Source organism: Dipodomys ordii, unplaced genomic scaffold (assembly GCF_000151885.1).
Source record: "Dipodomys ordii isolate 6190 unplaced genomic scaffold, Dord_2.0 Scaffold160, whole genome shotgun sequence".
In the NCBI taxonomy this organism is placed as follows: Eukaryota; Metazoa; Chordata; class Mammalia; order Rodentia; family Heteromyidae; genus Dipodomys; species Dipodomys ordii.
The window spans coordinates 934,352-961,785 of record NW_012267376.1 but is presented as its reverse complement, the minus strand read 5'-3'; the positions used below and the strand labels follow the sequence as shown (position 1 = coordinate 961,785).

The 27,434-nt window shown below is 53.1% G+C and overlaps 2 protein-coding genes across 2 annotated transcripts in view; one reads left to right on the top strand and one right to left on the bottom strand.

The window, feature by feature from the left end:
• Positions 1-7,537, top strand: part of Nacad (NAC alpha domain containing) — an 8,591-nt gene extending 1,054 nt beyond the window's left edge. Inside the window, exons 3-10 of the mRNA XM_013032939.1 lie at positions 4-23; positions 3,000-6,257; positions 6,368-6,480; positions 6,566-6,634; positions 6,815-6,961; positions 7,053-7,202; positions 7,305-7,427; positions 7,523-7,537. Coding sequence (XP_012888393.1) covers positions 4-23; positions 3,000-6,257; positions 6,368-6,480; positions 6,566-6,634; positions 6,815-6,961; positions 7,053-7,202; positions 7,305-7,427; positions 7,523-7,537 — 3,895 coding nt within the window. The remainder of the gene's footprint in view (positions 1-3; positions 24-2,999; positions 6,258-6,367; positions 6,481-6,565; positions 6,635-6,814; positions 6,962-7,052; positions 7,203-7,304; positions 7,428-7,522) is intronic.
• A 1,249-nt stretch (positions 7,538-8,786) lies between these two features.
• The window catches only part of Ccm2 (cerebral cavernous malformation 2), a 50,766-nt gene continuing 32,118 nt past the window's right edge, over positions 8,787-27,434 (bottom strand). Inside the window, exons 3-10 of the mRNA XM_013032934.1 lie at positions 19,520-19,603; positions 18,995-19,178; positions 18,207-18,343; positions 17,028-17,163; positions 13,241-13,298; positions 12,550-12,688; positions 10,991-11,129; positions 8,787-9,410 (exon numbers count right to left, since the gene is read on the bottom strand). Coding sequence (XP_012888388.1) covers positions 9,130-9,410; positions 10,991-11,129; positions 12,550-12,688; positions 13,241-13,298; positions 17,028-17,163; positions 18,207-18,343; positions 18,995-19,178; positions 19,520-19,603 — 1,158 coding nt within the window. The 3' untranslated portion in view covers positions 8,787-9,129. The remainder of the gene's footprint in view (positions 9,411-10,990; positions 11,130-12,549; positions 12,689-13,240; positions 13,299-17,027; positions 17,164-18,206; positions 18,344-18,994; positions 19,179-19,519; positions 19,604-27,434) is intronic.

The following is a 27,434-nucleotide window of genomic DNA, read 5'->3' as shown; positions in this document are numbered from 1 at the left end:
CGGGGGCCCCGGGCCCCGCACAGGTGAGGCCGCGGCCGCTCCCCTCTCCGGCCCAGCGCTCCCGGTCCTCTCCTCCGTTCCTTCCCCTTCGCCAGCTCCTCTCTTGTCCGTCCTCCGCTCAGCCCTGCCTCTGGCCGCCCGAACCCTGCCCCCGCCCCGCCAAACACTCAGGATTTCGGGGAGGGGCGCAGGCAGTGCCCTTTGCCAGCTAGAAGCCCAGGGAGGGCCGTGCCCTTAGCCCCTGACCGGGGGCCGTGGAGCTCCACACGCTCCAGGCCCAGGTCCTGCCCGCGCGGGCTGCTGTGCCAACATGACGCCCCATTGTCCGCCAGCTGAGCTGGAAGCCCAGCAGATCCCTTCAGATTGATGGGCACTCTCCCCTCGGGCCTCCACTGCACCCCAGGCTGCGCAGGGCGGGCGAATGGCTAGGCACAGGAGGGAGGAGAACCCTGAGAGCCCAGGGGCTGGCTGGAGAAGGCAGAGCTGGCGCTGTGGGGAGGCGGATGGGAGGCGGTGGGAGGCCTGGAGGAGGTGTCCTAGCTAGATGTCCTACCCTCGACACCCCCCCCAGGTCCCTCCCCGCAGACCACGGAGGTCCTGGAGATGTGGGATCAGCAAACGTGGGTGGAGGCCGGAGGGTCGTCTGTCCACTTAGCCTGGGGCATTCAGAGCCTGGATGGTCCCTGTTGGAGGTCCCCCATGGGTGGTTTGGCAGGACCAAGGGCACCTTGCTGTGGCCTGGCAGAGGTAACACTGCTGCCACCTCTGCTGTTCGTGGCAGACAGACAGTCCAGGCTAGGACTCCCCAGTCCCAGGGTTCTATACTGCCTCTGTTCTGGCTTGTCTGATGACCTTGAAGGAGACAAAGGAAAAACCTTTGGCCTCTCTTTGCCTTTCCATTCTGATCTTGGTCCAGTTCTGTCCGTCCCTGCCCTGGGGTCCAGGCTAGGAGTCAGTACAGAGCCAACAGCCTGGCTTTGGGGCCTCTAGTGACACCCCAGTAGCCACACCCACTCGCAGTATCAAGTGTGCCTCCAGGAACTTGAAGGATCCCCCCACAGCCTCTGGCCACCCCAGCAGCACAACCGTCAGTCAAGGAGTGCACTGAGTGGGTAAGGGTCCCACACCCTGATAGGGGCAGGTGTTGAGGTCTGGCAGGGTGGCAGCCTTCAGCTTTACTTCTCAGCCTGGCTCATCTCTGCTTTGGAGGTGGGAAAGAGAAAGCCAAAGTGCTGGTCATGCTGCTCTATGTCACCAGCAAGCAACATAGAGCGGGCATCGCTGGCAGAGATCTGCAGCCCAGAGCACCCTGGAGCCCGATCCTAAGCATGGCCCCTCCCCCTCTGGGCAGGACTTGGCCTGGGCAGTAGGAAGGCCTTGAGCAAATGCTTTAAAGAGATGTGTTTTGGGCCTCGATCCAGTAGAGAGAAGGATGTTACAGAGCCATTCAAAATGAAGCAAGTAAGCACTTAGAACACACAGGAAACAGAGATAATGTGGAATGAAAACCACAGATGCAAAAGTGAATGTGCAGAATGACCTCAGTGGTGAGAGACAAGGAAGAGAACCCAAAGGAGGGTGCTGCTTGGAGGGGTTGTCTTCCACCTTCCTGAGGCCCACCCTACTTCCTGGTCCACAGTCCTTCATGGTGTGCATGTGGCATGGCTTGTGCTCTGGGGGTGTGGCAGTACAAGGAGGTTTCCTGAGCACCATGTCCTGGGATGGCGTGGGATCCACAGAAGGGCCCTGGGCAGGCCAGGAGGATCTGGCACTCACCACAGAATGGCTGCCACTATGGAGAGGATGTAGCCAGAGGCTCCAACAGACCTTTCTGAACCATCCTGTTTCTATGGGCTCCTTGGCTGTCATCATTGCTCACCTTTGCCCTTCTGGCCAGATGCTCCAATTCAGCCTCCATGGGACATGTCTGTCTCCATCCTCTACAAACGACTATGTGCAGGGCCCCTGCTTCCTTCCCCCTATGTCACAGGAGTGGAGCAGACCCTCTCCAGGTGCCAAAGTCCTGGGGGACAGGAAATGGTCCAGAGAGACAAGACACTTGTCTTGTGGAGAAACCTGGAAATGTCCAGAGTTTTGCAATGGTGAAGGGGGGGAGGGTCCCTGCTCCTGTCATGGGAAGGGGCTGGTACTGCCCAGCAGATTCTCATTGCTCTGTGCACCTACCAAGCCCAACTTAATCACACAAATTACCTGAAAAAGCAATAGTTTTAAAGAGAGAGGGAAGAGAGGAGAGAAAGAAAATAGGGAGGGATATAGATGTACTCTGTGTGTGTATGTGTGTGTGTGTGTGTGTGTGTGTGTTTGTGTGTGTGTGTGTGTGTGTGTGTGTGTGTGTTATGTGTCCTGGGGCTTGAACTTAGGGCTTGGGTACTGTCCTTGAACTTTTGTGCTCAAGGGTAGCACTCTACCATTTGAGTCACAGTTGTGGCTTTTTTGGTAATTACTTGGAGATAAGAGTCTCACAGGCTTTTCTGCCTGGGCTGGCTTCAAATCACGAACCTCAGATCTAAGCCCCTAACTGTCCCTGAGTTTTTATTTTACTGCTCAAGGCTAGTGCTCTACACTTGAGCCACACCTCCACTTCCTGCTCTTTGGTTGTTAATTTGGGATAAATCTCAGGACTTCCCAGCCAGGGCTGGCTTCAAGCCTTGATTCTCAGATCTCAAACTCCTGAATAGCTAGGATTACTGGCATGAACAACCAGTGCTCAGAACTGGATGTACTTTTGCTGAATGTCCTCCCCACCCCCACCCCCCAAAATCCTGGCTTTCTCCCACAGCAACAGTTCCCACAACCTTTCTTTCCACAAAGCACTGTCAGAAGCTCTGCTGGAACTCCTGGAAATTTCCCCTCAAATGCATAGTGCCATTCTCCTTCCTCTCCTCCTGCCCTGACCAGCCCTCCTCTGGGCTACTCTCCTCACCTGCCCTGGCCTGGAGAGAGTCAGGACTATTTCATGTCCTTCTCTGTCTCCACAGATCTCTCCTGTGATGCAGCTGCTGCCATCCTGAAAGGGGACAAACAGGAGCCCCATGCCCTCACCCCAGGGCCCAGCCCCTTGGCCCTCACATTCCTGCCCAGCAAACCAGGTGCCCGGCCCCAGCCTGAGGGAGCCAGCTGGGATGCAGGGCCAGGTGGGGCCCCTTCAGCCTGGGCAGACCCAGCAGAGGGCAGCCCAAACCCAGCACTTCTCCCCGAAGGCCTGCCCCTCCAAACTCTGCCTGATGAGGGCCAGCCCCTCGACGTTCTGCCCCCCAAGGCCTCTCTGCCCACCACCCTGGAGCCCCGGATTGTGATGGGTGAGGAGACATGCCAGGCCACCCCATCACCTAGAGCAGCCTGGCCAACGCTCAGGGACCAGGAGGGTGGGCACACCCATCGGCACCCACCCCCTGAGCTTTGTTCTCAGGATGATCTTCCTGTGCCTTCCCCTACCCCAGACCTCGATGACTACTTTACACCTCCTGCTACCCCTACCAAGACCACCTATGACCTGCTCTCCTGCCCTGGGCCCCAGAGAGACACCTGGGACCCAGAGGCTGAGCTTCTGGATGAGCTGCTAGACTCTAGGCCCACCTCGCCCTCGGGCTCCTACATCACTGCTGATGGGGACAGCTGGGCCTCCTCACCGTCTTGTTCCCTTGGCCTGTTGGCTCCTGCTGAAGGGCTGGACTTTCCCTGTGACATAGGCCTCTCCCCACTGGGGCCCATGGCAGATGAAGGAGAGCCAAGCCCTACCACACCCCCAGAGCCACTGTCTTCTGAGTCCAGCCTCTCCACAGACAGCAGCTCTTCCTGGAGCCAGGAAGGCCACTTCTTTGACCTGGACTTCCTGGCCAATGACCCAATGATCCCCGCAGCCCTCTTGCCCTTCCGGGGCAGCCTCCTCTTCCAGGTAGAAGCTGTGGAGGTGACACCGCTGTACCCAGAAGAGGAAGAGGAGGAAGAGGAGGAGGAGGAGGAGGAGGAAGAGGAGGAAGAGGTGGTAGCTGATGCTCCAATCCCAGATGGAGACTTGGCAGGAGAGGGTGAGGAGGACAGTACATCCACCTCATTCCTGCAGTCCCTGTCTGACCTGTCCATCATCGAGGGCATGGATGAGGCCTTTGCTTTCCGGGATGACACGTCCGCAGCCTCCTCTGACTCTGACTCCACCTCGTACGCAGGAGCAGATGATGACAGGCTGTACAGCACAGAGCCCCACGCCCAGCCCAGCTCCCTACTGCAGGACAGTGCCCAGAAGACAGAGCAGGAGCACAGGGGTGGGACCCTGGGCCCTGAGGCCATCCCTCATGTCTCAAAGGGAGACATTTGTCTCACACACAGCCAGCAATCCACTGCAGAGAAAGCAGAAAAGAGCCTCCCTTTAGTCCACAAGTCCCAGGGTATTGTGGAGCCTCCAATTCTGCAGGCAGCCCAGAACCTCCAGGTGGAGCCAGCTACTAAAGCAATCCCTTGGGTAGGGGGCGAGAGAGAGAGCTCCTGGGCTAGAGAAGCACCTGCCACCAGAGCACCACCACAACCCTACCAGGAGGGGCTAGGCGCTTCCTTAGGCTGGGAGCTCACTGGTACAGAGTCACCGCCAGCTCTGCAAGAAGCCAACCCTGTCTTGTGCCCAGACCTTCTTGAGAACTTGAAGGACAGTAGATTGAGCCTTCCCTCAGGCCCAGAACCTGAGGATGTGGCCACATTGGGGCCCCAGCAAGTTGATGGAGGTGTCACAGCACCCCAGGACTCTTCCTTGGCAGCACTTCCAGACGGAGATGGCACTTCAGCCCAAGAACCCATGGCTGAAGCCACACCAGGGCCCCAGGAGATGGAAGCAAGTGTCATCCTGGCCCAGGACTCTTCTATGGCAGCACTTCCAAAGGAGAACGTCACCTCGGACCCACAGTCCATGACTGTGGCCACACTGGGGCCCCAGAAGACTGAAAAGGATGTCATCCAACGCCCGGACTCCCCTGTGACCATACATCCACTCCTACAAGACTCAGATTCCACCTTAGGCCCAGAACCAGTGCCTGAGAACATTTCCCAGGGCCAAGCAAAGGCAGGTTGCAGCCCAGGGACTACACCAGGGGCCTCAGGGGCCCGGCAAAAGTTAGATGTAGCCTTAGGAGCAAGGCTGATTTTGGAAGAAAAGGATGCAGCTCCTGGAGAACCAGAGTCTCCAGCCTCAACCCCAGCTGAACAAAATAGTCCAGCGTCAGCACCAGAAGCTGCAACTCTCTGGGCACCAGGGAAAGAGGCAAGTCCCACCTTGGGCATGGAGGCCCCCAGGACCCCCAAGCCTGCCTCTGGTGCTGGAGATGAAGTAGCTGAAGGTCTCTTTGCACCTGAGCAGGAAGCATGGCTTGAAGGCCATAATGGGATCGAGACCCACTTGCTTGCAAAGGAGGCCATGGAGACTAAAAACATGGGAGGTGGAGGGCCTAAGCCATCAGCACAGGGACACGGACCTGGAGCAGCAAAGTCAGGGCCTCAAGACTCATGGGAAGCTCCCAAGGCATATTCTGCTGCCTGCCCGGAGGTCAGGCAGGCACACAGCCTGAGCCCAGCTAGAGAAGGAAGGGGCCTCAGCAGCCAGGCCCTCCTGGAAGCCAAACTTCCCATGATTTCCTGCCCAGAATCCCCAGCAAGGGCAGCATGTAGGCCAGACAGGGGCTGCCCCGAAGAGCCTGCTCCCACCTCTGAGAGACAGGAACCTATGCTAGACCCAGGCAGTGGGAAACAGCATCAGACCACCTTCCATGTCCTTGACTCCCCTCCATCACAGACCCCAGAAAACCCTGCCAGGGATCTGCCAAGTATACCCCAGAGTCAGCCTATGGCTCCTGAGCCATCTGCTCCTGGTGTCCTTGCTGGGACAGCCTCACCAGCCCTGGGACCCTCTGCTCCTTGCCTGTGTCCTGGCCCCCAGGAAGACTCTGTGAAAGATGAAGGGGCCTCAGTCTCTGGGGACCTCCAGCTGTCTCAGACTGCTGCTGCTGCCACCTCAGGAACCACAAAGCCTCTGGGGGCCAGGCAGCGGGTAAGCCTCCCACCCCCCTGCCTCCTCCTCAGCCCCAAGGCGGCCCCCAAGGATGCCAAAGACACAGCCAAGAATCTGGTTCCCCGGATCTCAAGCCCCTGCCAAGTGCCTCCTCCCTTGGGAGCCCAGAGCCCATCCAGCCCTGGACGGCACCCAGCCCCTGAGGATGAGACCCAGCAAGAGGATGAGGACAGCCTGGAGGAGGGTGAGGTGGGGTACAGGGTAAAGCTGGACTCTTCCAGGGAAGGCACTGATATCCCAGGGTTGGGGGGAGTGGGGCAGGGACACATCCTCACACCATTCCCCCTTTCTCAGACTCACTGCAGGCCCCAGGCTCGGGCCAGCACTCAGACAGCCATGGGGAGTCGTCAGCTGAGCTGGATGACCAGGACACCTCAGCACCTCAGAAGGCACAGTGCCCAGCCCAGGTGCCTGGCTCAAGGGAGTAGGCAGGTCCTCAGGGTGGGTGGGCCCCCATGCTCACACAGAGGCTCAGCCCCCACCTTTTCACAGGCTCCAACAGGCAGCAGTGAGGCCATCGCCAAAGCCAAACAGAGCCGCAGTGAGAAGAAGGCACGAAAGGTAGGGTGGGGACTGGCTAAGACCCAATGGCCACCCAAGGAGGGCCTTCGGGTCAAGTCTATTAACCTAAACAGCTAAGGTTGTAGTGTCATTAGTGACCCTTGCAGGACCAGCTGACACCTAAGGAAGGACAGCCATCCCTGGTCACCCGGGGAAGTCTGATACTGTCCTCTGCCTCAGGCAATGTCCAAGCTGGGCTTGCGGCAGATCCAGGGTGTCACTAGGATCACCATCCAGAAGTCCAAGAACATCTTATTCGTCATCGCCAAGCCCGATGTCTTCAAGAGCCCTGCCTCGGACACTTATGTGGTCTTCGGAGAGGCTAAGGTCCTGGCTGGGGTTGCAGGGAGGTGGCAGGGCCAGGGTGGTGCACCGGGAGCGGACGGGCTCTGCTGAAGGATTCTGTCCCACGCTATAGATAGAGGACCTGTCCCAGCAAGTGCACAAAGCTGCTGCAGAGAAGTTCAAGGTGCCCTCAGAGGCCTCAGCCCTGGTGCCCGAGTCAGCACCTGGGCCTCGAGTAAGGCCAGCGTGCGAGGAGGAAGAGGAAGAAGAGGAGGAGGAACAGGTAAGGCCCGGCCCCTGCCTGTAGGCAGGTTCCATCCTGTTTCAGGAGGCCCTGCTGGCACCTGGGAGGTGGGCCTGAGGAACCTCACTGTTCCCTCACCAGGTGGATGAGGCTGGGCTGGAGCTACGGGACATTGAGCTGGTTATGGCGCAGGCCAACGTGTCCAGGGCCAAGGCTGTGCGAGCGCTAAGAGATAACCACAGTGATATCGTCAATGCCATCATGGTGAGCATGTGTGGGTCCCCCCTTCCCTCCAGATGCCTCAGCTGTGACAGGGAGAGGCCCACCCTCAATGTGACCCTCTGTACATTTTTCTGCAGGAACTGACCATGTAGCTGCTGGTTGGAAGCTGGTCCATCCTGCCCCTCTCCCAACTCTGCTGCCCAATAAACCAGTGTCGTACCATCACCTTCTGGTGACCCCTCAGAACTTTTCTGTGTCACACTGTCTGCTGTCATCCATTTAACACCCTCTGGTGTCAGCTTGCCACTCACTATGTCCCCTGAAGACCCTCTGGCACTCCCTCATCACCCTCTGCCACCATATCACCCTGTGGCATCCCTCAGGCCCAGCTGGGCTGAGCATCTGCCCCATGTCTTCTCTGCTGGCAAAGGCCAGTGAGTGACCCACGCGCTGGCCACATCGAGGATGGCCATCCTGCTTCTTTTGACTCCACACAGAAAGCCCTGCAAGGCTGTGCTGCATGTGTTTTTGTTGTTGTTATTTGTGTGTGTGTATGTGTTTGGGGGGGGTGGCGCCTGAGACACCTAGGCACAAATAGGCTTTTGCAAGAGGGATAGGAGCCCAGAGGACAGTCTGTGGCTTGTCTTCTGCCTCTCCTGATGCTCCCAGGATAGCTACCTGCACATACATCGAGAGACGGCACTACCAGTGCCCCCGCTGTCCCTGGCTCAGGGTCAGTTCTGACCAAACACACAAAGCGAGACAGGGAAAATTCTCTGTAAAACACTGTCTATAGGGACGTCCTGTTCTGAAGCTATGAAGACAGGGATCTGCCACCCCACCTGCAGGGGGGTTCCCGCAGGACCCTCTGGATACAACTGCGGTACCCATGGAGCCTCGAGGGCTTTACCTCCTCCTCCCTTCCATGATTGCAGAGCCAGCCCCCTGCCTGAGGTGCCGTCTCAGCCCCATGGGCCAGTAAGCTTCTGCATGTGCCCTCAGGTCAAGACAGAGCTGAAGATCTGGCGCAGGGAGAGCCCAGGACACGCTGCCATGGAGTTGCCTTCCTCTCCTCCCTGTATCGGAGGGGTCTGGAGGGCAGAGGCCAGAAGGAAGCCAAAGGGGCTTGGGACAGGTGCTCATTAGGGATAGAGAAAGGATGGGACAAAAACATGGGCAAGGGGACAGAGTTACTTCACACTGCCCGCACCACATGCAAGAGACCCCAGAACATGTGCCCTGCCCCATGCCCACAAAGCCAAGTCCCAATCTCCAGCGTCCTCTGCCTGCGCTGCCCCAGTCCTCTCAACTGGGCCTAGCTCTGGATGCTTTAGGCAGACATGGCCCCAGGACCAGACACCCAACTGACTTAGAAACATGCTTGGCAACTAGAGATTAAATTATTCACATTGTAGTAAACTTCTTTTTAAGGTCTCTGAGAGTTACAAGAGGAACACCATGTGCAAAATTAACAGTTGTCCAGGGCCGGGTCCACAGGACTGGCCCTCCCCGAGCAGGAACACGGTGCCCGGCATGGCTGGGCCTGGAGGACAAGGCACCAGGGTGCGTGTCCAGTGGCAGCTCCCCGCCCCTTCACAGTAGAGGACCTGGCTGCCTGGGGCCTCCTGTGCCTGCAGCCCTTCTCCAGCCCTGGCTGGTGGGAAAGGCTGACAAGAAGAGCTGGGCGTTTCCTCCCAGGAAGGCTTGGGACCATGCAGAAGGTGTACACGGCCCCCATTGCCCATCAGGCCGAGTCCTGGTCCATGCTGCAGCCCAACGCCTCAATGTCGCTACTGATGTCCGAGATCATGCGGTCCCACTCGTCCCCCTCGGAGGGCACAGACCGGTCATCAGGGCTGCCCGTGGTCCTGTTCCCATTGGTGGTGGAGGTGGAGGTGGTACTCAGCGCCCGACGGTGCCTGCCGAAGCTGTCTGTGATGATACCACGGCCGTCCTTCACACCGATGGTCTCCAGAAAGTTCTCAAAGTGTTGGCTGTCCTTCTCGGGGATGAAGGGCCTCAGACCTGCCAACACAGGACCCCAACAGAGCACCCCATGGGTTTCAGACCACAGCTTGCCCTGGGCACAACGTGAAGAACCTAACATCTCATGTGCTGTGCTCGGGCACTGACAGGCAGCCCAGCCCGCTGCCTGTTGGCCTCATGCTTCCTGGCCTTGGTGTGGCACAGGCCTGGGCCCATCCCCTCTCATTTTCAGAACCCCATTTTATAGGTAAGAAAGCCAAAGCCCAGAGCAGCGCTCCAAGCCACCCCCTGCTATCAGCAGCAAGGTGCTGTCCCCAGAGTCAGGCTGCAGGCCAAAGCCAGTGACCTGGACCAGCGTGACCACCCCAACTAGCAATCTGCCCTCACTGTCAGAAGGCTTAGTACCTGGAGTCTCTCAAGACCTCTGAACACTGATGCAAGTGGCCAGGCTGGGCTCCGTCCAGAGGCAATGAGAGCCAGCCCCATGGGAGGGCTTGGTGCCCCCCTATAGCAGAGCTAGAGCCCTGGAGCCCCCAACCTGGCATGCTGTGCTGTCAGCACCTGCAGGGTTTTCAAATGATGAGAAGTGGTAGAGGGCGCTCTGGGGCTGGGAACTGCCTGCCTGGCAGCACAGCATCATGTGGCAATGGGGCAGGGCTCTAAGCAGTGCATATCCCAGGCTCAGTAATTCTAATCTCCTCTCTCCCTCTCTCTCCTCACCCTTTCTACCAGTACAGGGGCTTAAACTCAGGGCTTTTTCTTGCTCATGGCTGGCACTCTACCACCTTGACTACACTTCTAGCTCAGCTTTTGCTGGTTCACTGGAGATGGAATCTCAGACTTTTCTGCCAGGGCTAGCCTTGAACTGTGATCCTCTAGGTCTCTCAGCCTCTTGAGTGGCCAGAATACACCACTGGTTCCCCAGCTACAATTCCAATCCCTTCTCAAAATGAGGCATTCGCCTGAAAGCAAAATGGGGGTTGCTAGAGGTATATTCTGAACTGGGTGCCAGGATCAGGGACCTGCTAGATGACTGACCTAATGAGGCCATGGGGAAAAGCTAAAGGTCAGAATAAACTTCATCTGGCATCTATCTTCCTTCAGCCAGCAAGGAGCCCTGAGCAGGCAGCCAATGATCATAAGGCCAGCAAAAAGGGAAATAAACCTATCTACCTTGTTCTATTGAGAAATAGGTGCCTTAACTAGTTACTGTCAACTCAGTGTTCTGAGTGTTCATAGAAGGAAAAGCCACGGCCATACCATGTCACCGCAATGTGTGACAGAGTTTGTGTAGGTCCAAGCCACAGATGTCTGTGGCAGGCTTGCCAACTACTTGGAGCTAATGCACTGAGTTACTTAATGAAGGCCAGGCCCTTCCACCAGCAATGATGTTTCTACCTCCCCAACCAGCAAACTCTTACATACCATCAGAACCCACTCAGTGTCACTTGCTTGAAAAGCCCTGACTCCCCTGCTGGCCTGTTCACTTGGGTAATAGGATTCTGCTTAGTATACACCTTTCTGCTCCCTGGCAGGGCACCTCAGCCATTATCTTGATGACTGCCATTGCTGATAGATTTTTCCCAGTGGGGACCAGAGGCCCTCCAGGCTCTGCTCACCGAGCAGCAGGAACTTGCGGCTATCTCCATAGAGCTGCCGTAGGCTGATACAGAACTCGTGGATGGAGGCCCCATTGCGGTATTCATGCAGCAGCGCCGCGAACTGCTGGATCTCCTGTGACGACAGCTTGGTGCGCAGCTAGAAGAGCAGAGTGAGCAAGTGTGGGCACCCAACCTCACCATAGCCACTGCCCTGATCCCAAAGCAGGCTCACCCCAATACCAGGGCACCAGGCCAGCGCTGAGGTATAGCACCCACAGGAATCCAGTCCTCAGCCTTGGCTTCGGGTCACCAGAAGAACAGAGGCAAAGCCCAGGGACAGCTCCACGCTCCCAAGCCCACTCTCCCTGAGGGGACTGAGTAGGGGCTAGGGGAACTGGGCAGGGAGCTGGTGCCTCAAGGCAAAGACCAATGCTCTTGGGGCACAAACCAAAGAAGACTGGGATTGTGTGGATAAAACTAGCTAAGATTCTTTGTACATAACCTTTATAATAATAAAAAATAAAACTTTAAATTATAGTAGCACTTATTAAGTAATCCTTATTAAGTAATCCTTATGTTTTCCTACTGTTTTGGGGTTTTTTTTTTTGGCCATAGGACTTGAAATCTGGGCCTGGGCACTCTCCTTCAGCTCGTCAGTGCTCTACCACCTGAGCCACAGTGCCCACTTCCAGCTTTTTTTAATATGTGGTGCTAAGGAATCGAACCCAGGGCCCTCTTGCATATGAGGCAAGCGCTCTACCACTGAGCCACCTTCCCAGCCATTGATTTTGTTATTTTTATCATGTTTGTAGTCTATTATGTCCTGAATAGGTGTGTGTCTCTTTTTATTTTTTTGTTGGTTGTGGGGCTTAAACTTTGTCCCCGAGCTCTTCAACTCCAGGCTAGTGGCTCTACCACTTTGAGCCATAGCACCACTTCTGGTTTTCTGGTGATTAATTGGAGATAGTCTCACAGACTGGGGCTGGGAAGGTGGCTCAGTGGTAGAGCGCTTGCCTTGCATGCATGAGGCCCTGGGTTTGATTCCTCAGCACCACATAAGCAAAAAGAAAAAAGCCGGAAGTGGCGCTGTGGCTCAAGTGGTAGAGCGCTAGCCTTGAGCTGAAGAGCTGAGGGACAGCGCCCAGGCCCAGAGTTCAGGCCCCACGACTGGAAGCAAAAAAAAAAAAAAAAAAAAGTCTCACAGACTTTCCTGCCCAGGCTGACTTTGATCTCAGATCTCAACCTCCCGGGTAGCTAGGATTACCGGTGCCCGGCCAGGTATGTATCTATATCAAAGAAGTATAGCAATAAAAATGGTTGAAGTGATATATATTGATAGAAATAAAATTTGTTATTTGGGAAAAAACAAAACAAAACCACTAGGTCAGATGTGGACCACGCACAGCAGGAGGCATACTTCCCACCCAGGGCCTGTCCCCAGGGTGGTCCAGGCTGCTAGTCTATCTCTCTCAATTCAGGCTCACCAACTCACACCCCCAGAACATCCCAGGGAAAAGCGCAACACTAACAAAAGCAACTAGACAGCCCGCCCACAGCCCAGCGGCTCCGCCCACTACCGTCATCATGTAATCCTGCAGCAGCTCCGTGGCGCTGGTGCTCAACTCGCTCTCACTCACAGTCTTGCCATGGGGTGAAGTCTGCATGCAGAAGGACAGGGGCGGCAGGCCTCCCCCATCCACAGGGTCAGGGAAGCAACTGCAAAGGAACACAGCGAATGGCAGGCAGCTTCCTTACCTCTGCATCCCACACCCACTTCAGGTGCCTGGTGAGAGCTGTGGGTGCCAGGGGCCTCCTATGACCATCCCAGAGGAGAGCTGGTTGGACATGGCTGTGTGTGTGGGGGACAGAGTCCCATCCAGCCTGGTCCTAGGCACTCACAGGACTGGCAAAGGGAAAGGAAGTTCATAGGACAGGGGCCTGGGCAACACTGGAGAGGGGCGAGCAGCTCAGAGGGAGGCCCAGGGGACAGCCTGCATGGGCAGAGGTGAGCAGCTGAACAGGAGCGCGTGTGGCAGAATGGCCACACAGGTGCACACAGCAGCAGGAAGGGATGGAAAGGTACAAAAGACTACTATCCATGGTGCCGTGAGACAGGAGAGGCCAGAGGGTGGCAAGGGCTGTAGAAGTAGGCACAGCATGGGTGCAGTGTCGGCGTGGGACTCTGGGCAACTCGGGGCTGAGGTGGGCCAGGGGGCTGACAACTCAGGGCAATGCCCACGCCTGCCCACCAGGGCCTGGTACACTCACAAAGTGCTAGCCTCCGCATCGTAGGCCTCCTTCATGTCCACTTTCGTGGAAGAGTCATCTGTAAGGACAGGAAAGACACGGGTGACTTTGGGTATAGGCAGGCGTTCCAGCCCTCAGGCACAGTGGCTCACACCTGTAATCCTAGCCACTCGGGGGACTGAGATTTGAGGATCCCAGTTCAAAGCCAGCAAGAAAGTCCGTGAGACTCTTATCTCCAAGAAACCACTCAGAAAACCAGAAGTGACACTGTGGCTCAAGTGGTGGAGCATGAGCCTTGAGCTGAAGAGCTGAGGGACAGCACCCAGGCCCAGAGTTCAGGTCCCATGACCAACAACAACAACAACAAAAGAGGCTGCTCAACCCTGATGCTGCGTCTACAGAACAGGACCCCAAATTCCTGTAGCATGTCATATACTGTATGCCCATAGCAGGCCTCCCAGACTTGAGGATCCTCCTGGGGATTCCATCCAGTATACATCGTGCTGCAAGCTGAGATGGGGTCCATAGCTGACACACATGGCTCAGGTAACAACAGCTCCTTTGGGGGTGTCAACGATATGCTAACCTAAATCAGAGAAGTCATGTCACTTATCCTAAGTTGCACAGCAAAAACCAGAGCTAGGTAGTCTGACCCAGCCTGGACAGTTCTGAGGCATCCAAAGGAGGCTCCAAAACCCTCAGGCCTATGGAAGTTCTGGTACAAAACAGCTATCTGGGTAATGTCCAACAAATGACTGTGTGGTACTGTGTGGTAGTCTGCTGTTTGCTGCTCCAAAGCCAAGGAAAGTGGCATTGCAACATCAGGACAGACAGCAAGTGAAAACTGTGAATGTGGGGGCCCAGCAGAAGGGAGGATTTTACAGGAGCAGAAGGAAAACAAGAAAAGAGAAAGTGACACTTCCAGCAATAGAAACCAGGGAAGGGAAGGAGGCTGGGCATCAACTGGCCCCAGCAGTGCCCATGTTTGAACCCCAGGAACTGTGCCCTGTTGCCTTACATAGCAAAGGGCAGTTGAGCTTATGGTTTGGAAACCAAATATTCCACAAAAAGGCTCAGACTGCAGGCGTGGGCCACAGCTGGTGGTGCTACTTTGGGAGGATGTTAGCATAGGAATTTAGGCCACTGGGGCTATCCATGGGCTGCTCCTGTCCAGAATCCTCTTTTTTGTTGTTGGTAGTGGGACTTGAACTCAACTCAGGGCTTAGGCACTGTTTCTGAGCTTCTGTGCTCAAGGCTAGCACTCTACCACTTTCAGCCACAGCTCCACTTCCAGTTTTCTGGTGATTAATTGGAGATAAGGATTTCATGGACCTTCCTAGCCAGGCAGGCTTTAAACCGCAATCCTCTTATCTCAGCCTCCTGAGTAGCTAGGATTACAGGCATGAGCCACCAGCTCGCAGCCAGGGTCCTCTTTGTTTTGTCTCTGAATCTTGGCTGCAGTGAGGTAAGCAATTTTGTCTCTCATGCTGCCCCTCCATGATGTTCTGCTTTACCATGGTCCAGAAACAATGGAGCCAGTGACTGAAAAGTTTTTAGGGGGCTGGGAAGGTGGCTCAGTGGTGGAGTGCTTGCCTCACATGCATGAGGCCCTGGGCGATTCCTCAGCACCACATAAGCAGAAAAAACGAGACGAGGCGCTGTGGCTCAAGTGGTAGAGTGCTGGCCTTTAGCTGAAGAGCTCAGGGACAACGCCCAGGCCCAGAGTGCAGGCCCCACGATTGACCAAAAAAAAAAAAAAGTTTTTAGCCTGTTTGTACTAGGGCCTAGACTCATGGCCTTGTGCTCTTAATTGGCTTGCTTACTCATGGCTGGTGTTTTACCACCTATACCATGCTTTCAGCCCAGCTTTTTGGTGGCTAATTGGAGACTGAATCTTGCACTTTTCTGTGCAGGCTGGCTTCAAACCTTGACCCTCTGAGTTTAGCCTTTGAGTAGCTAGCATTACAGATGTGAGCCACCAGCACCCAGCTCCTTCCTTTTACACTATTTCAGGTATTTCTCGGTGATTAAAAAGTCTCTAGCACAGGTTCTAAATGTGGCAGGGGGATGCTGAGATGTGACTACAGAAAACAGCAGAGGCCAGGTGACAAAAGAGAAGATGGGGAAGGCATGTGGGAACTTCTGCAAGGTGGAAAGGGCAAGCACCCTATGGACGCAAAGCCGCTTTGGCCACTCACAGGGCTAGGAGCACATGTACGCTGTTGAGCTGCTCCCTCTGCCCACGTGTCCCTCAGAAGAATAAAGCCAGCAGGCAGGAGAGTAGTTTGCTGTGTGGGGGGGGGGGGGGGAGGGGGGAAGGGGGGGGAGGGGGGAGGTCTGTGTGCACATGGGGTGCACGTGCAGCCCTTAGAAGGCCTCAGGACAGGACAGCAGGCAAGGAGACCCACTTGGCACCCAACAGTGGATTTACAAGTACAATTCCCTTACAAGAACATGCACAGCAGGACATAGAATCTGTATACTTTTTCAGTTAAAAAAATACATCTAGGCGCCGGTGGCTCACGCCTGTAATCCTAGCTACTTTGGAGGCTGAGATCCGAGGATCACAGTTCAAAGCCAGACCGGGCAGGAAAGTCCATGGGACTCTTATCTCCAAGAAACCACTAGAAAACCGGAAATGGCACTGTGGCTCAAGCAGTAGAGCGCTTGCCTTGAGCTGAAGAGCACAGGGACGGTGCCCAAGCCCAGAGTTCAAGCCCCACAACCAACCAAAAGAAAAAACAACAACAAAAAAACTCAACTGGAATTTTAATGGCCAATGGCCAAACCAAACGTGGAACTGCTTGTTACCCTGGTCAATCTCCAGGCCTCCACCTGCAAACCAGGAATGAAGGGGGCTGCTCTGTCATTGGTGATAAAGGGCTCCAAGAAGCTGGGTATGGAGCATCACTGTGAGGTGAGGCCAGCTTGGGGCCAGAGGGGCTTTAGTATCAGTGACAACAATTTGGGATGGGGGGGGGAGGGGGGGCGGGAGAAGGAATGGAGACAGGTAGCAGAGCCTCAACCTAGGACTGGGACTCACACTTACCCAAAGGACTCCTTGAGTTTTGTGAACACAGAGTGCCCTTTCTACCTGTGCTTACCAAGGAAGGAGCAAAGACAGGGGTTCTTCTTCAGGAAAAGAAACCTCAGGCAACAAGCTACACTGTTTCCAATATCTTTGCATGCCTCTCATTTGTGTAAGCTACCAATCCTTAATGAGCAATAGAGTATATAAAACCAGGTGCTGGTGGTATTGAGGAGACCTAAATCCAGCAAATGTCATACAGGAAGTGTTGGGCTGGGAATGTGGCTTAGTAGAAGAGTGCTTGCCTAGCATTCCTCAGCACCATATAAAGAGAAAAAGTCGGAAGTAGCACTGTGGCTCAAGTGGTAGAGTGCTAGCCTTGAGCAAAAGAAGGTCAGGGACAGTGCCCAGGCCCTGAGTTCAAGCCCCAGGACAAAAATAAATGAACAAATGTTTATTAGTTAATTAATTAAAGGAAGTATTTCATGGACTAATAGATGCCTGAGTGCACTTGGCAGCGAGCTGCGATGGAATGTGCGGAGGTGCTCCAGCGGTGGGGCCTGAGGAGCCTCTGGTTCTTCCCACGCCCCTCAGCCTCAAGCTCAGAAGCAGCCCAAGGGGTTCTGGGAGAAGCCTTCCACTGACAGCAACCAGGCTGGGTGTGCTGGAAGGAGGTTTCCTGAGAAACCTGCTCAGCCTTCCTGGTTTCCCAGCATGCCCCTGCCAGGAGAAAATGCATTCACAGTGCCTGAACTCTACTGCTGCTTTCACTTAACATACCGCTGTGCAGGGACAGGTGATGGGTGGGTGTGGAGGCGCCATCAAATATGGCTCGGTCCAGAAAGTCGATGGTGGACTCCGTGTAAACTATCTGGAAGACCTGGCTGAGCAGGGAGCACAGCTCTTCCGCGGCAACCTGCAGTGGGCAGAGAGTAGCAGCTGCTGTGTTTATGACCAGGGCCACATACATACGAGGCTTCCAGACATAAATACTAATGGGGAGCAGACACTGAGTCAAAGGTGTCCACATGGCTGTCAGAAAAAGAATTATCAGTGAGCCACTCCAGGACTCTCTCTGGGACAGATAGAAGCTAGAGACCTGGGTTCCCATAGAAGACCCAGGGGTCAGCAGCCAGCTCTGCCTCCTCTACCACTTAAGTGGCCCATCAGCATCCTCCCCAGGCCTCAGCAAAGGGAGGAGGCCACCAGCACCTGTGAATGCAGTTATGTATAAGGGACACCATGTGGTGGGACATGGGGGAGCAGCTGGGCATGGCTTTGGCCTAGGGAGGATATAGTATACAAAGAACTGCTTGGTACAGCACCAAGGCTGAGAAACACAAATGAGAGGATACTCAGAGTGGACAGTCACACATACAAAGAATTAAAAGGTATGAGATGGTTTTCCAAGGCCCAGTAGCCACTGGGTGGCTAAGAGGAGCTTGTATCTGAATCTATAGGCCCATCCTAACCCACATGTCCCTTTATACCATCCTGCCTGCGGACATGGAAGATCTGCAAGCCCGGCTCATACTACTGGGCAGGTCACCACGCCCTGGCCTATCTGTCGGTGTGGGGGAGGGAGGTGACCTGAGGAAAACAATAAGCAAAGGCTCAGCTGGCCATCTCAGGGTCGGAGGGAGAGGGCTGGAGGGCAAGGGTCAGGCAGAGAAGGGGCTGTCCGTGGTCAAGGCCAGGATAAGCAGTGGGTGTGGTTATAGATGGGACCCAGGTTAGAATATGGGCAGGGCCTGAGCAGATCTAGGGGTAGGGCCTGGTCAGGGATGGGCCAGAGTAGGGGAAAGTGCTTGGGTCAGCGCAAGGCAGATGAGGAGGAAGGGCTAGCTGTGGCCAACGCAGAGCCTGGTTAGAGGTAGTAGTGGGCTGTGGGCAGAGCTGAAGGTAGTCGACCATGGACAGAGAGATTGGGGCTACGGATGGGCTAGCAGGAGGTCTCACCTTGCTCTCCATGGCCAGGATGACCAGGCAGCATGCCTCCACTGGCCCCACTGCACACTCCGACAGGGAACCTGCACTGAGGCCACGGGAGCTTTCTGCACACAGACTCTGGCTGGGGGAGATGCCAGGGTCCTGGGCTGAGAAGAGACAGCACATCAGGTCAGCACAGCATGACAATGAGGCACCAGCCTCTAAGCCTTGGGCTCAGGAATCCACCAAGGCCCCTCCTACCCACGCATGAACTGAGAGCTCCTGAGGGCAGTTCACCTCTGCAGCACCAGCTCTCAGAAGACCGCAGAGCTTAACGGGTGAGCTGGAGTTGGGGGTCCTAACCAGACTTCAAGGCCAGCATTCTACCTGGGGCTCTACTATGCTTTAGTGAGAGCAGCAGCATATGGCTGCCTGGGGAGTGGAGGCTTTCCAGGAGGAGGGGACTAGAGACTGGTCCCAAGCAATGCATCCCTCAGGTGCCACGGTGTCAGGAGACCAGGGCCCCACGGCTGACCACAAATACTTCTTTGCTGCACTGGGGGAGGGCAGGGCAAATTCTCAGGGCAAACAGGCAGCAGCACCAGCATAGAGTTCTAGAAGCTGTCTCTGAGTGTCATGAATGTCCTGGACATACCTTAGCCCACAGTCCCACTCCACACCTGTCTACACCTTAGTCCATAGTCCCACCCCACACCCTCTACACTTTAGCACACAGCCTCAGTCCGCACCTGTCTATGCCTTAGCCCAGGCCCCAATCCATGCCTGTCTACACCTTAGGCCAAGGCCCCAGTCCACACCTGTCTTCAGGACCACCAGGTGTGTTGCATCATCTCGGACGTAGGAGACAGCGGCGATGTCATGAATAGGCACCCTGAGGATGATGTCCTCCCCATCCCTCCAGGCCAGCTTGACATTGTAGGCAGACAGGCTGAGCACAGCATCATGCTCCTGTGTCAGGTGTCCAGGCAGTTTGCGGGCTCGCTAGAAAGAACCATAGGGCATCAGACATGGTGGACCCGCTACCTCGGGCTCTTCCACAGCAGCACTGCTGGCTGAGTCACATGCGTGGCCGGCTCTGAGTGAAAAGAGTGCTGTCCACCACAGCACAGCGGTACTACTCCAGCGACACCAATGTGCTCAACCCAGCATGGTCTGGAAAAACTAGGGACTGGGCCAAAACCACACAGAGTAAGTCTAAGCACAATGGTAGACAGAAATGGCCCTATGGCCAAGAGCCCAGAGGACCCTTAATGTGGTGGAACTGACCATCCTAGCCAAGAGGAGGTGGAGGGCAGAGGCAAGCCAAGGGGCAGGACAGTTACCTTTGCATTATCTATGAAATGCAGGATTTCAGTCCTACTGGAGGGATTCAGGTATCCTGGTATGGACGTTAACTGACCTAAATACTGAGAGAGAAGAGTGCAATGAGAAGCAGGAGAGATGTGGAGCCAAGACAATCACTATCATGACAGAATATATACCAAGTTCCTCATCCTCCAGGCCTGAGTTCTGCAGAGCTCCGTCTCAGCTCTAGAAGATGAATCTCCCTGAACTGATAACCCTCCCACAATCCCTACATCCCTACATTCAAGGTTATCACTATAAATCCTGAAAGAACACCCCAAACCGTTGCAATAAAATCTGTCTGAACTGGCAGAACTAGAAACAAGAGCACCACAAACAGTTCCACAAAAAATACACTATAAAGCACACAACTAAGTGTACACAAATAGAGAAATGAAGTGCTCTGATTTGAATGGGACTCCCCAAATTCCTGTGTTGGAAACTTAATCCCCAACACAACAGTGTTGGTGAGGTGATCAGGTCATGAGGAACTAGTATCATTTACAACAAAGTGGTTCCTAATAAAAGGATGAATTTGACCCACTCCCCACTCTCTTACTCTCCTTTTTGTTTGAGAAAAGGCCCTGTTGGTCTTGAACTCACAATGTAGTTCTGGTCCAGGCTATCCTCAAACTCAGGATCCTCCTACATCCACTTCCTGAGTGCCATAACCACCCAGGGCTTCTCTTACCCTCACAGAAAGGCCCTCACCAGACACAGCCCCTTCATCTTGGATTTCTCAGCCTCCAGAACCAAGAATATGTTTGTATTCCCTTGATTACCAGTCTGTGACATCCTATTGTTCAGCAAAGCTTGATGAAATGGCTTTGATCTAGAGGGCTATGTATGGCAGCTCTGTGTCTGGTATGTTCACTAGACCCCACAAACACAATGTTCTTAATGGCTTGACTTTTTTTTTTTTTTTTTTGGGGTTTTTGGTATCTTCCTAGAAGACTTCCATTTGGGGGAATAGAGAGGGCTTTCGACAGGGCCTAGGCATGAGTCATGGTCTAAATGCTTCAGCTCCCAAAGTGCTGGAATAAGAGCAGACTTTTGTTCTAGAGGTGATGTATACAGCAGGGTTACCTTTACATATCCTGGGTAATAAGTACGTTTCTTTCCTTTTGCTTAGTATCATCTGTTCTCTCCTCTGTTATTCTGCCCCTCCCATCTCTATCCATGGGTTGCTTGGTTCACTTTCATCAATAGAACAGACTTCTTTTTTTTTTTTTTTTTTTTTGGGTTTGGGCTGGGGCTTGAACTCTGGGCCTGGGCGCTGTCCCTCAGCTCTTCAGCCCAAGGCGAGCGCTCTACCACTTGAGCTACAGCGCCACTTCCGGTTTTCTGGTGGTTTATTGGAGATAGGAGTCTCACAGTCTCTCCTGCCCGGGCTGGCTTTGAACCGAGATCCTCAGATCTCAGCCTCCTGAGTAGCTAGGATTACAGGCATGAGCCACCAGTGCCCGGCAATAGAACAGACTTCTTGTATTTAACATTTGTGTCATTCCTTAAACCATACATGTATGTATGACCTTAATTGTGAAATGGTAACCCCTCTGAACACAACCTCAGTAACAATATAATTGTATTAAACTGGCCCTGGTGGCTCATGCCTGTAACCCTAGCTACTCAAGAGGCTGAGATCTAAGGATCATAGCTCAAAGCCAGCCCAGTCAGGAAAGCCCATGCAATTTTTATCTTCAAATAACCACCAAAAAGCCAGAAGTAGAACGGTGGCACATATCCTTGAGCAAAAAAGCTCAGAGACAGTGCCTAGGGCCTTGCCTGAGTTCAAGCCTCATGACCCCACCCTCTCCCCCCAAAAAAGTGCTGGGCACCTGTGGCTCACACCTGTAATCCTAGCTATTCAGAAGGCTGAGATCTGAGGATTACAGTTGGAAGCCAGTCCAGGCAGGAAAGTCTATGAGACTCTTATCTCCAATGAACCACTCAGAACAAACCAGAAGCAGCACTGTAGCTCAAGTGATAGAGCAGAGCACTAGCTCTGAGCACAAAGAAGCTCAGGGACAGCACACAGGCCCTGAGTTCAAGCCCCAGGACAAGAAAAAAAAAAAAAAAAGATGGTGGTTGGGTACTGGGTACTGGTGGTTGGGTACTGGGTACTGGTGACACACACTTGAAACCTACCTATTAGGGATGTAGAAATCAGGTATCAAAGTTTGAGAACAGTTGGGCAAAAGCTTTTTTTTTTTTCTTTTTGCTTATGTGGTGCTGGGGAATCGAACCCAGGGCCTCATGCATGCAAAGGCAAGCGCTCTACCACTGAGCCACCTTCCCAGCCCCATGGGCAAAAGCTTTCATCCTTGCTATACAGGAGACTAAAATAGGGAGATCACTGTTCCAGGTCAGCTTGGACAAAAAAGTTTACAAAACCCCATCTCAAAACAAAAAGCTGGCTATGGTGGTACAGCAGCTGTAAACAAAGTGTAAATAGAAGCATTGTGGTCCGGACTAGGCCAAGCAAAAAAGAAAGCTACCTCAAAAATAATCCAAGCAAAAAGGGTGGCTCAAGTACAAGTGACCTAGCAAGTACAAGGCCCTGAGTTCAAACTTCAGCGTCACAAAGAATAAAGGAATAAAAATGTAAATGCCATCTAACATGTAAAGTTGTTTCTAACATGTAAAGTTGTTTCTCTCAACCTTACAACAAGAAAAGCTGGCAAGCTGAAAATCAGATCCATATAGTTCAAGTCTGCTCCCCAAGACAGGTACATGTGAAGAATCACACCTCCCCAGGAATAGCAATCTTGCAGAGAGGACTAGGCAGGGCAGAGCATCGACCTGCTTGAGATAAAGACTTCTGGGGGTGCTGGGCGCTGGTGGCTCACGCCTGTAATCCTAGCTACTCAGGAGGCTGAGATCTGAGGATCACGGTTCAAAGCCAGCCCAGACAAGAAAAGTCCATGAGACTCTTATCTCCAATAAACCACTAGAAAACCGGAAGTGGTGCTGTGGCTCAAGCGGTAGCGCTCTCCTTGAGCTGAAGAGCTGAGGGACAGCGCCCCCTGCCCAAAGTTCAAGCCCTACAACCAACAACAACAACAAAAAGACTTCCGGGGGGCGCAGTCATGGGGGTTCTCAGGGTGAAAACTAGAGAAAAATTTTGTGTTTCTAGCAAGAAGAAAAGAAACTGATAAAACACCACCATGAGTATTATAAATAGATGGCCCCAAAGCTGCTGTTGAGGAAAACCCACAAACGCTCAGGACACCTAACTCTAAAATTACTCCAATTTACCCATCTCACCGAACAGTAGGTCTGAGCACCCATAGCTTAAAACCCCAGGGAGCAGACTACACTGCTGTCATAAAATCACTGCTATACACACTAACACTGCTCACTAAAACTTTGTCTCTAATACTGCAGGTGTTGGACTCATTTTTGTCCATACCATCATCTAGCTTATGCCAAAAAATGCAATATTTCAACAAATCTAAAACATTCACTTTGTCACTTCAATTAAGCACATTATGTGCCCTTTTACTTTGCTTTTAGGGCATCGTTTACTTTTTTTTTTTTTTTTGGTCCGATCGTGGGGCCTGAACTCTGGGCCTGGGCGCTGTCCCTCAGCTCTTCAGCTCAAGGCTAGCACTCTACCACTTGAGCCACAGCGCCACTTCCGGCTTTTTTCTTTTTGCTTATGTGGTGCTGAGGAATCGAACCCAGGGCCTCATGCATGCAAGGCAAGCGCTCTACCACTGAGCCACCTTCCCAGCCCTGGAATCGTTTACTTTGTGTGTATGTGTTGGTACTAGGGCTTAAACTTAGGAACTCACACTTCCTCTTGGCTTTCTCGTTCACAGCTGGTATTCTACCACTTGAATCATGCTTCCAGTGCAGCCATTGCTTTTTGGGAGGTAGATTTTCACAAAACATCAGATTATATGATTTTTAATCCAACTGACAATGATACAGGATTGACTAGAACTTCTCCACATCAACTGAGTTGTGCAACATATATGTGGGAATTAAATTTTTGATTTTGCAATCACTGATCAGGGCTCGCGTCCAGCTGTTGTCTTAGTCAAGGGTCTGAGGAATCACTACCACCCTGAGTCCCAGTAACATGCATTTCACAGTGGCCTTCTGGAGACAATGCTTAATTCAAAGAAGTGACTTGAGCAGAGAGAGCCTTGGGTGTTTACCACCACAACCAGCACCAAACTCTTCACTGGAAGGGAAAGCTGGCCACTCACAATGAACTCACTTGAGCTGACCACTGGAGGACAACCAGTCACTCCCATGCTGAAATCAATGTTGAAGGGCTCTGGAGTGATAGAGGGCGGCCCCAGGGCCTAGATTCTCGAAACACTGGATATCATGTGTAGGTAGCTGGCTAATTAACTGATCAGGTAATATTTGTTTTCAGTCACTTGCCAGTTGCTATTATTTTTGTGCTGGTTATGATTTCACAAACTCCTAGACAGTTACCAGCAAGGTGCAGGTGGCTCACGCCTGTAATCCTAGCTACTCAGGAGACTGAGATCTGAGGATCTTGGTTCAAAGCCAGCCTGGGCAGGAAAGTCCATGAGACTCTTATCTCCAATAAATCTCCAGAAAACCGGAAGTGGCACTGTGGTTCAACTGGTAGGGTGCTTGCCTTGAGCTGAAGAGCTGAGGGACAGCACCCAGGCCCAGAATTCAAGCCCCACAACTGGGGGAGAAAAAAAAAAGCCAGCTTAGGCAAGAAAGTATGTGAGACTGTTATCTCCAATTAACCACCAGAAAACCAAGAGTGGAGTTATGGCTCAAAGTGGCAGAGTACTAGCCTTGAGTAAAAAAATCTCAAACAGCACGCGGTCCTTAAATTCAAGCCCCACTACCACACAAGAAAGAAAAAAAAACAGACTAAATACAAGCAAGTTCTCCTCTTCGCCCCGCCCCCTCCCCTCTGGATGACCTCCCCATCTGCCCAGACAAATCTGCTTGGCCTCTGGGATTCCCTGAGCAATACTCACCTATATCCAGTGTCTCTTGGGGTCACACCTACCCAGCCCACACAACTAAGACAGCCACATGAAAGCCACTTGAGGTCCCAGCTACAAGAGACACAGCCATGATGAAAGAGAGCAAGGAGACACTGGACCCACCAGTCAGCAGATCAGTCAGCAGAGGTAACAATGAGACAGAAGAGTCCTCTGGCTGAGCTCCCAGGAACCCTCCCCACTCAGTACTATCCTGCTCACACACTCCACGCTGGTGCTCTCCCCTCAGGCACTCACTCCTGTTTGGAGGATGAGGTGAGGGAACAAGAAAAGTACTTTGTGGGGCCTGAACTCTGGGCCTGGGCGCTGTCCCTCAGCTCTTCAGCTCAAGGCTAGCACTCTACCACTTGAGCCACAGCGCCACTTCCGGCTTTTTCTGCTTATGTGGTGCTGAGGAATCGAACCCAGGGCCTCATGCATGCAAGGCAAACACTCTACCACTGAGTCACCTTCCCAGCCCTCTTTTTTTTTTTTTTGCCAGTTGTGGGGCTTGAACTTGGCCTGGCACTGTCCCTGACCCTCTTTGTGCTCAAGGCTAGTGCTCTACCATTTGAGCCACAGCACTACTTCCAGTTTTTGAGTGGGTTATTGAAGATAAGAGTCTCAAAGGGATTTTTCTGCTTGGAATGGCTTCAAACTGCAATCTCAGCCTCCTGAGTGACTAGGATTACAAGCATGAGTCACCAGCACCCAGCTGATAAGTACATTTTTATGCTGGCCCCCTATCCACCTCTCCACAGCTTAGTCTTGACAGGCTTCCACGGCTTACCTTATGAGGAGCAGGCTGCATTGAGATCTGAAATAGGGAGAGCTGGGTCCATACTGGAAAGCCTCAGTATGCAGACTTCTGAAGAGTCTGAATATAGACACTATTCAGCCAATGATTGGAGCCAATCCTCCCTTGTTAGAAAACAGTCCCCCAGGGGCTAGTAAGGTGGCTCAGTGGTAGAGTGCTTGCCTTGCATGCATGAGGCCCTGGGTTCAACTCCTCAGCACCACATAAGCAGAAAAAGCTGGAAGTGGAGCTGTGGCTCAAGTGGTAGAGCGCTAGCCTTGAGCTGAAGAGCTGAGGGACAGTGCCCAGGCCCAGAGTTCAGGCCCATGACCCACAAAAAAAAAAAGAAAGAAAGAAAGAAAGAAAAAGAAAAGAAAGAAAGAAAACAGTCCCCCAATACTCCTTGGTAGGAAATGACAGGCATCAGATGGGCCTATGTGTGCCCCTCTTGGCTATAAGACCTGTCTGCTATATTCCTCCACAGAAGAATACTAAGCTGATGAGTGTGTCTCCATTAAGGTACACCATACTTAATACTCTGAGAAGGCACACAGGGTGCTTCAATCTGCAGTGATGGCTCCCAGGAGCACAGCCAGAGTGAAGGCTATAGGCGGACCATGAATTGCCTGTCAGAAGGCTCAGGGGACACCCTGGTATGGACCTAAAAAATGACAGGATATCCACCAGGTCCTAGGTGCTACAGGAGATCTGAAAAATGTTCCAACCACCATGGCATTATGGAGTATTTGGGAAGGGATGTGTGTGTGCCCGAGACCTTCTGGGCTGGCCACCTTTTGGCAGGGGAAGCTAATGGTGGGAAGTCCATATGCAGAACTGGGCTCTCCAGGAGCAAGGGAGCCAATAGAATTCTGGAAAAGAAGAAGCTAGAGTGTTGAGTCACTTACAAATAGCAACTTGGAAATGGCAGTGGAGCATCTTAGGTGCAGTGTTGGAGGTAGCTCATAAATGCTGGTGTTCCTAATGGCAAGACCGAGTCCACACAGCACTGCTGAACATGTATATCTTTGGAGGGATAGTCAGTCATGGGGCTTAAACTCAGGGCCTGGGCACTGTCCTTGAGCTCTTTCCTTAAGGCTAGAGCTTGGCCACTTTGAGCCACAGCTCCACTTCTGGTTTTTGAGTATTGGAGATAAGAGCTCGAGGGGACTTTTCTGCCTGAGCTGGCTTCAAATCATGATCCTCAGATCACAGACTCCTAAGTAGCTAGTATTACAGGTGTGAGCCACCAGCACCCAGCTTGCAGAACATATTTAACAAGAGCAAAATAGAATATGCAAGTGCCAGTGGCTCACTCCTGTAATCCTAGCTACTTAGGAGGCTGTGATCTGAAGATCCAAGTTCAAAGCCAGCCCAGGAAGGAAGGTCTTTGAGACTCTCATCTCCACTTAACCAACAAAAAGCCAGAAGTACAGCTGTGGCTCAGGTGGAGTATCACCAGCCTTGAGAAAAGGTTAAATGATATCATAGAGATTTGGCCCAAAGTTGAAGTTCCACTATCAGTGTACACATGTACACACGTGTACATACACACACACACACACATACACACACACACACGAGGGCTGAGTTTGTGCAATGAAAACATCACTCCTTGACTGTTTTCAGATCTGTTGTTCTACAGCACAGTAACTACAGTTAACAGTCTTTTTGGTGGTGCTTCTGGGACTTGAACTCAGGGCCTGGAAACTGAGATTTTTTTTTTTTTGCTCAAAGCCATTGTTCTACCATTTGAGCCACAGCTCCACCACTGGCCTTTTGGTGATTAATTGAAGGTAAGAGTCTCACAGACTTTCTTGTCCCAGGATTACAGGCATGAGCCACAGGTGCCCAGCTTAAGTCATTCACTGTATATTCCAAAACCACTATAAGAAAGGATGCACAAAGCTACCAACACAAAGAAATAATCAGTTTGGGCTGGGAAGGTGGCTCAGTGGTAGAGTGCTTGCCTTGCATGCATGAGGCCCTGGGTTCGATTCCTCAGCACCACATAAGCGAAAAAAGCTGGAAGTGGCGCTGTGGCTCAAGTGGTAGAGTGCTAGCCTTGAGCTGAAGAGCTGAGGGACAGCACCCAGGCCCAGAGTTCAGGCCCAC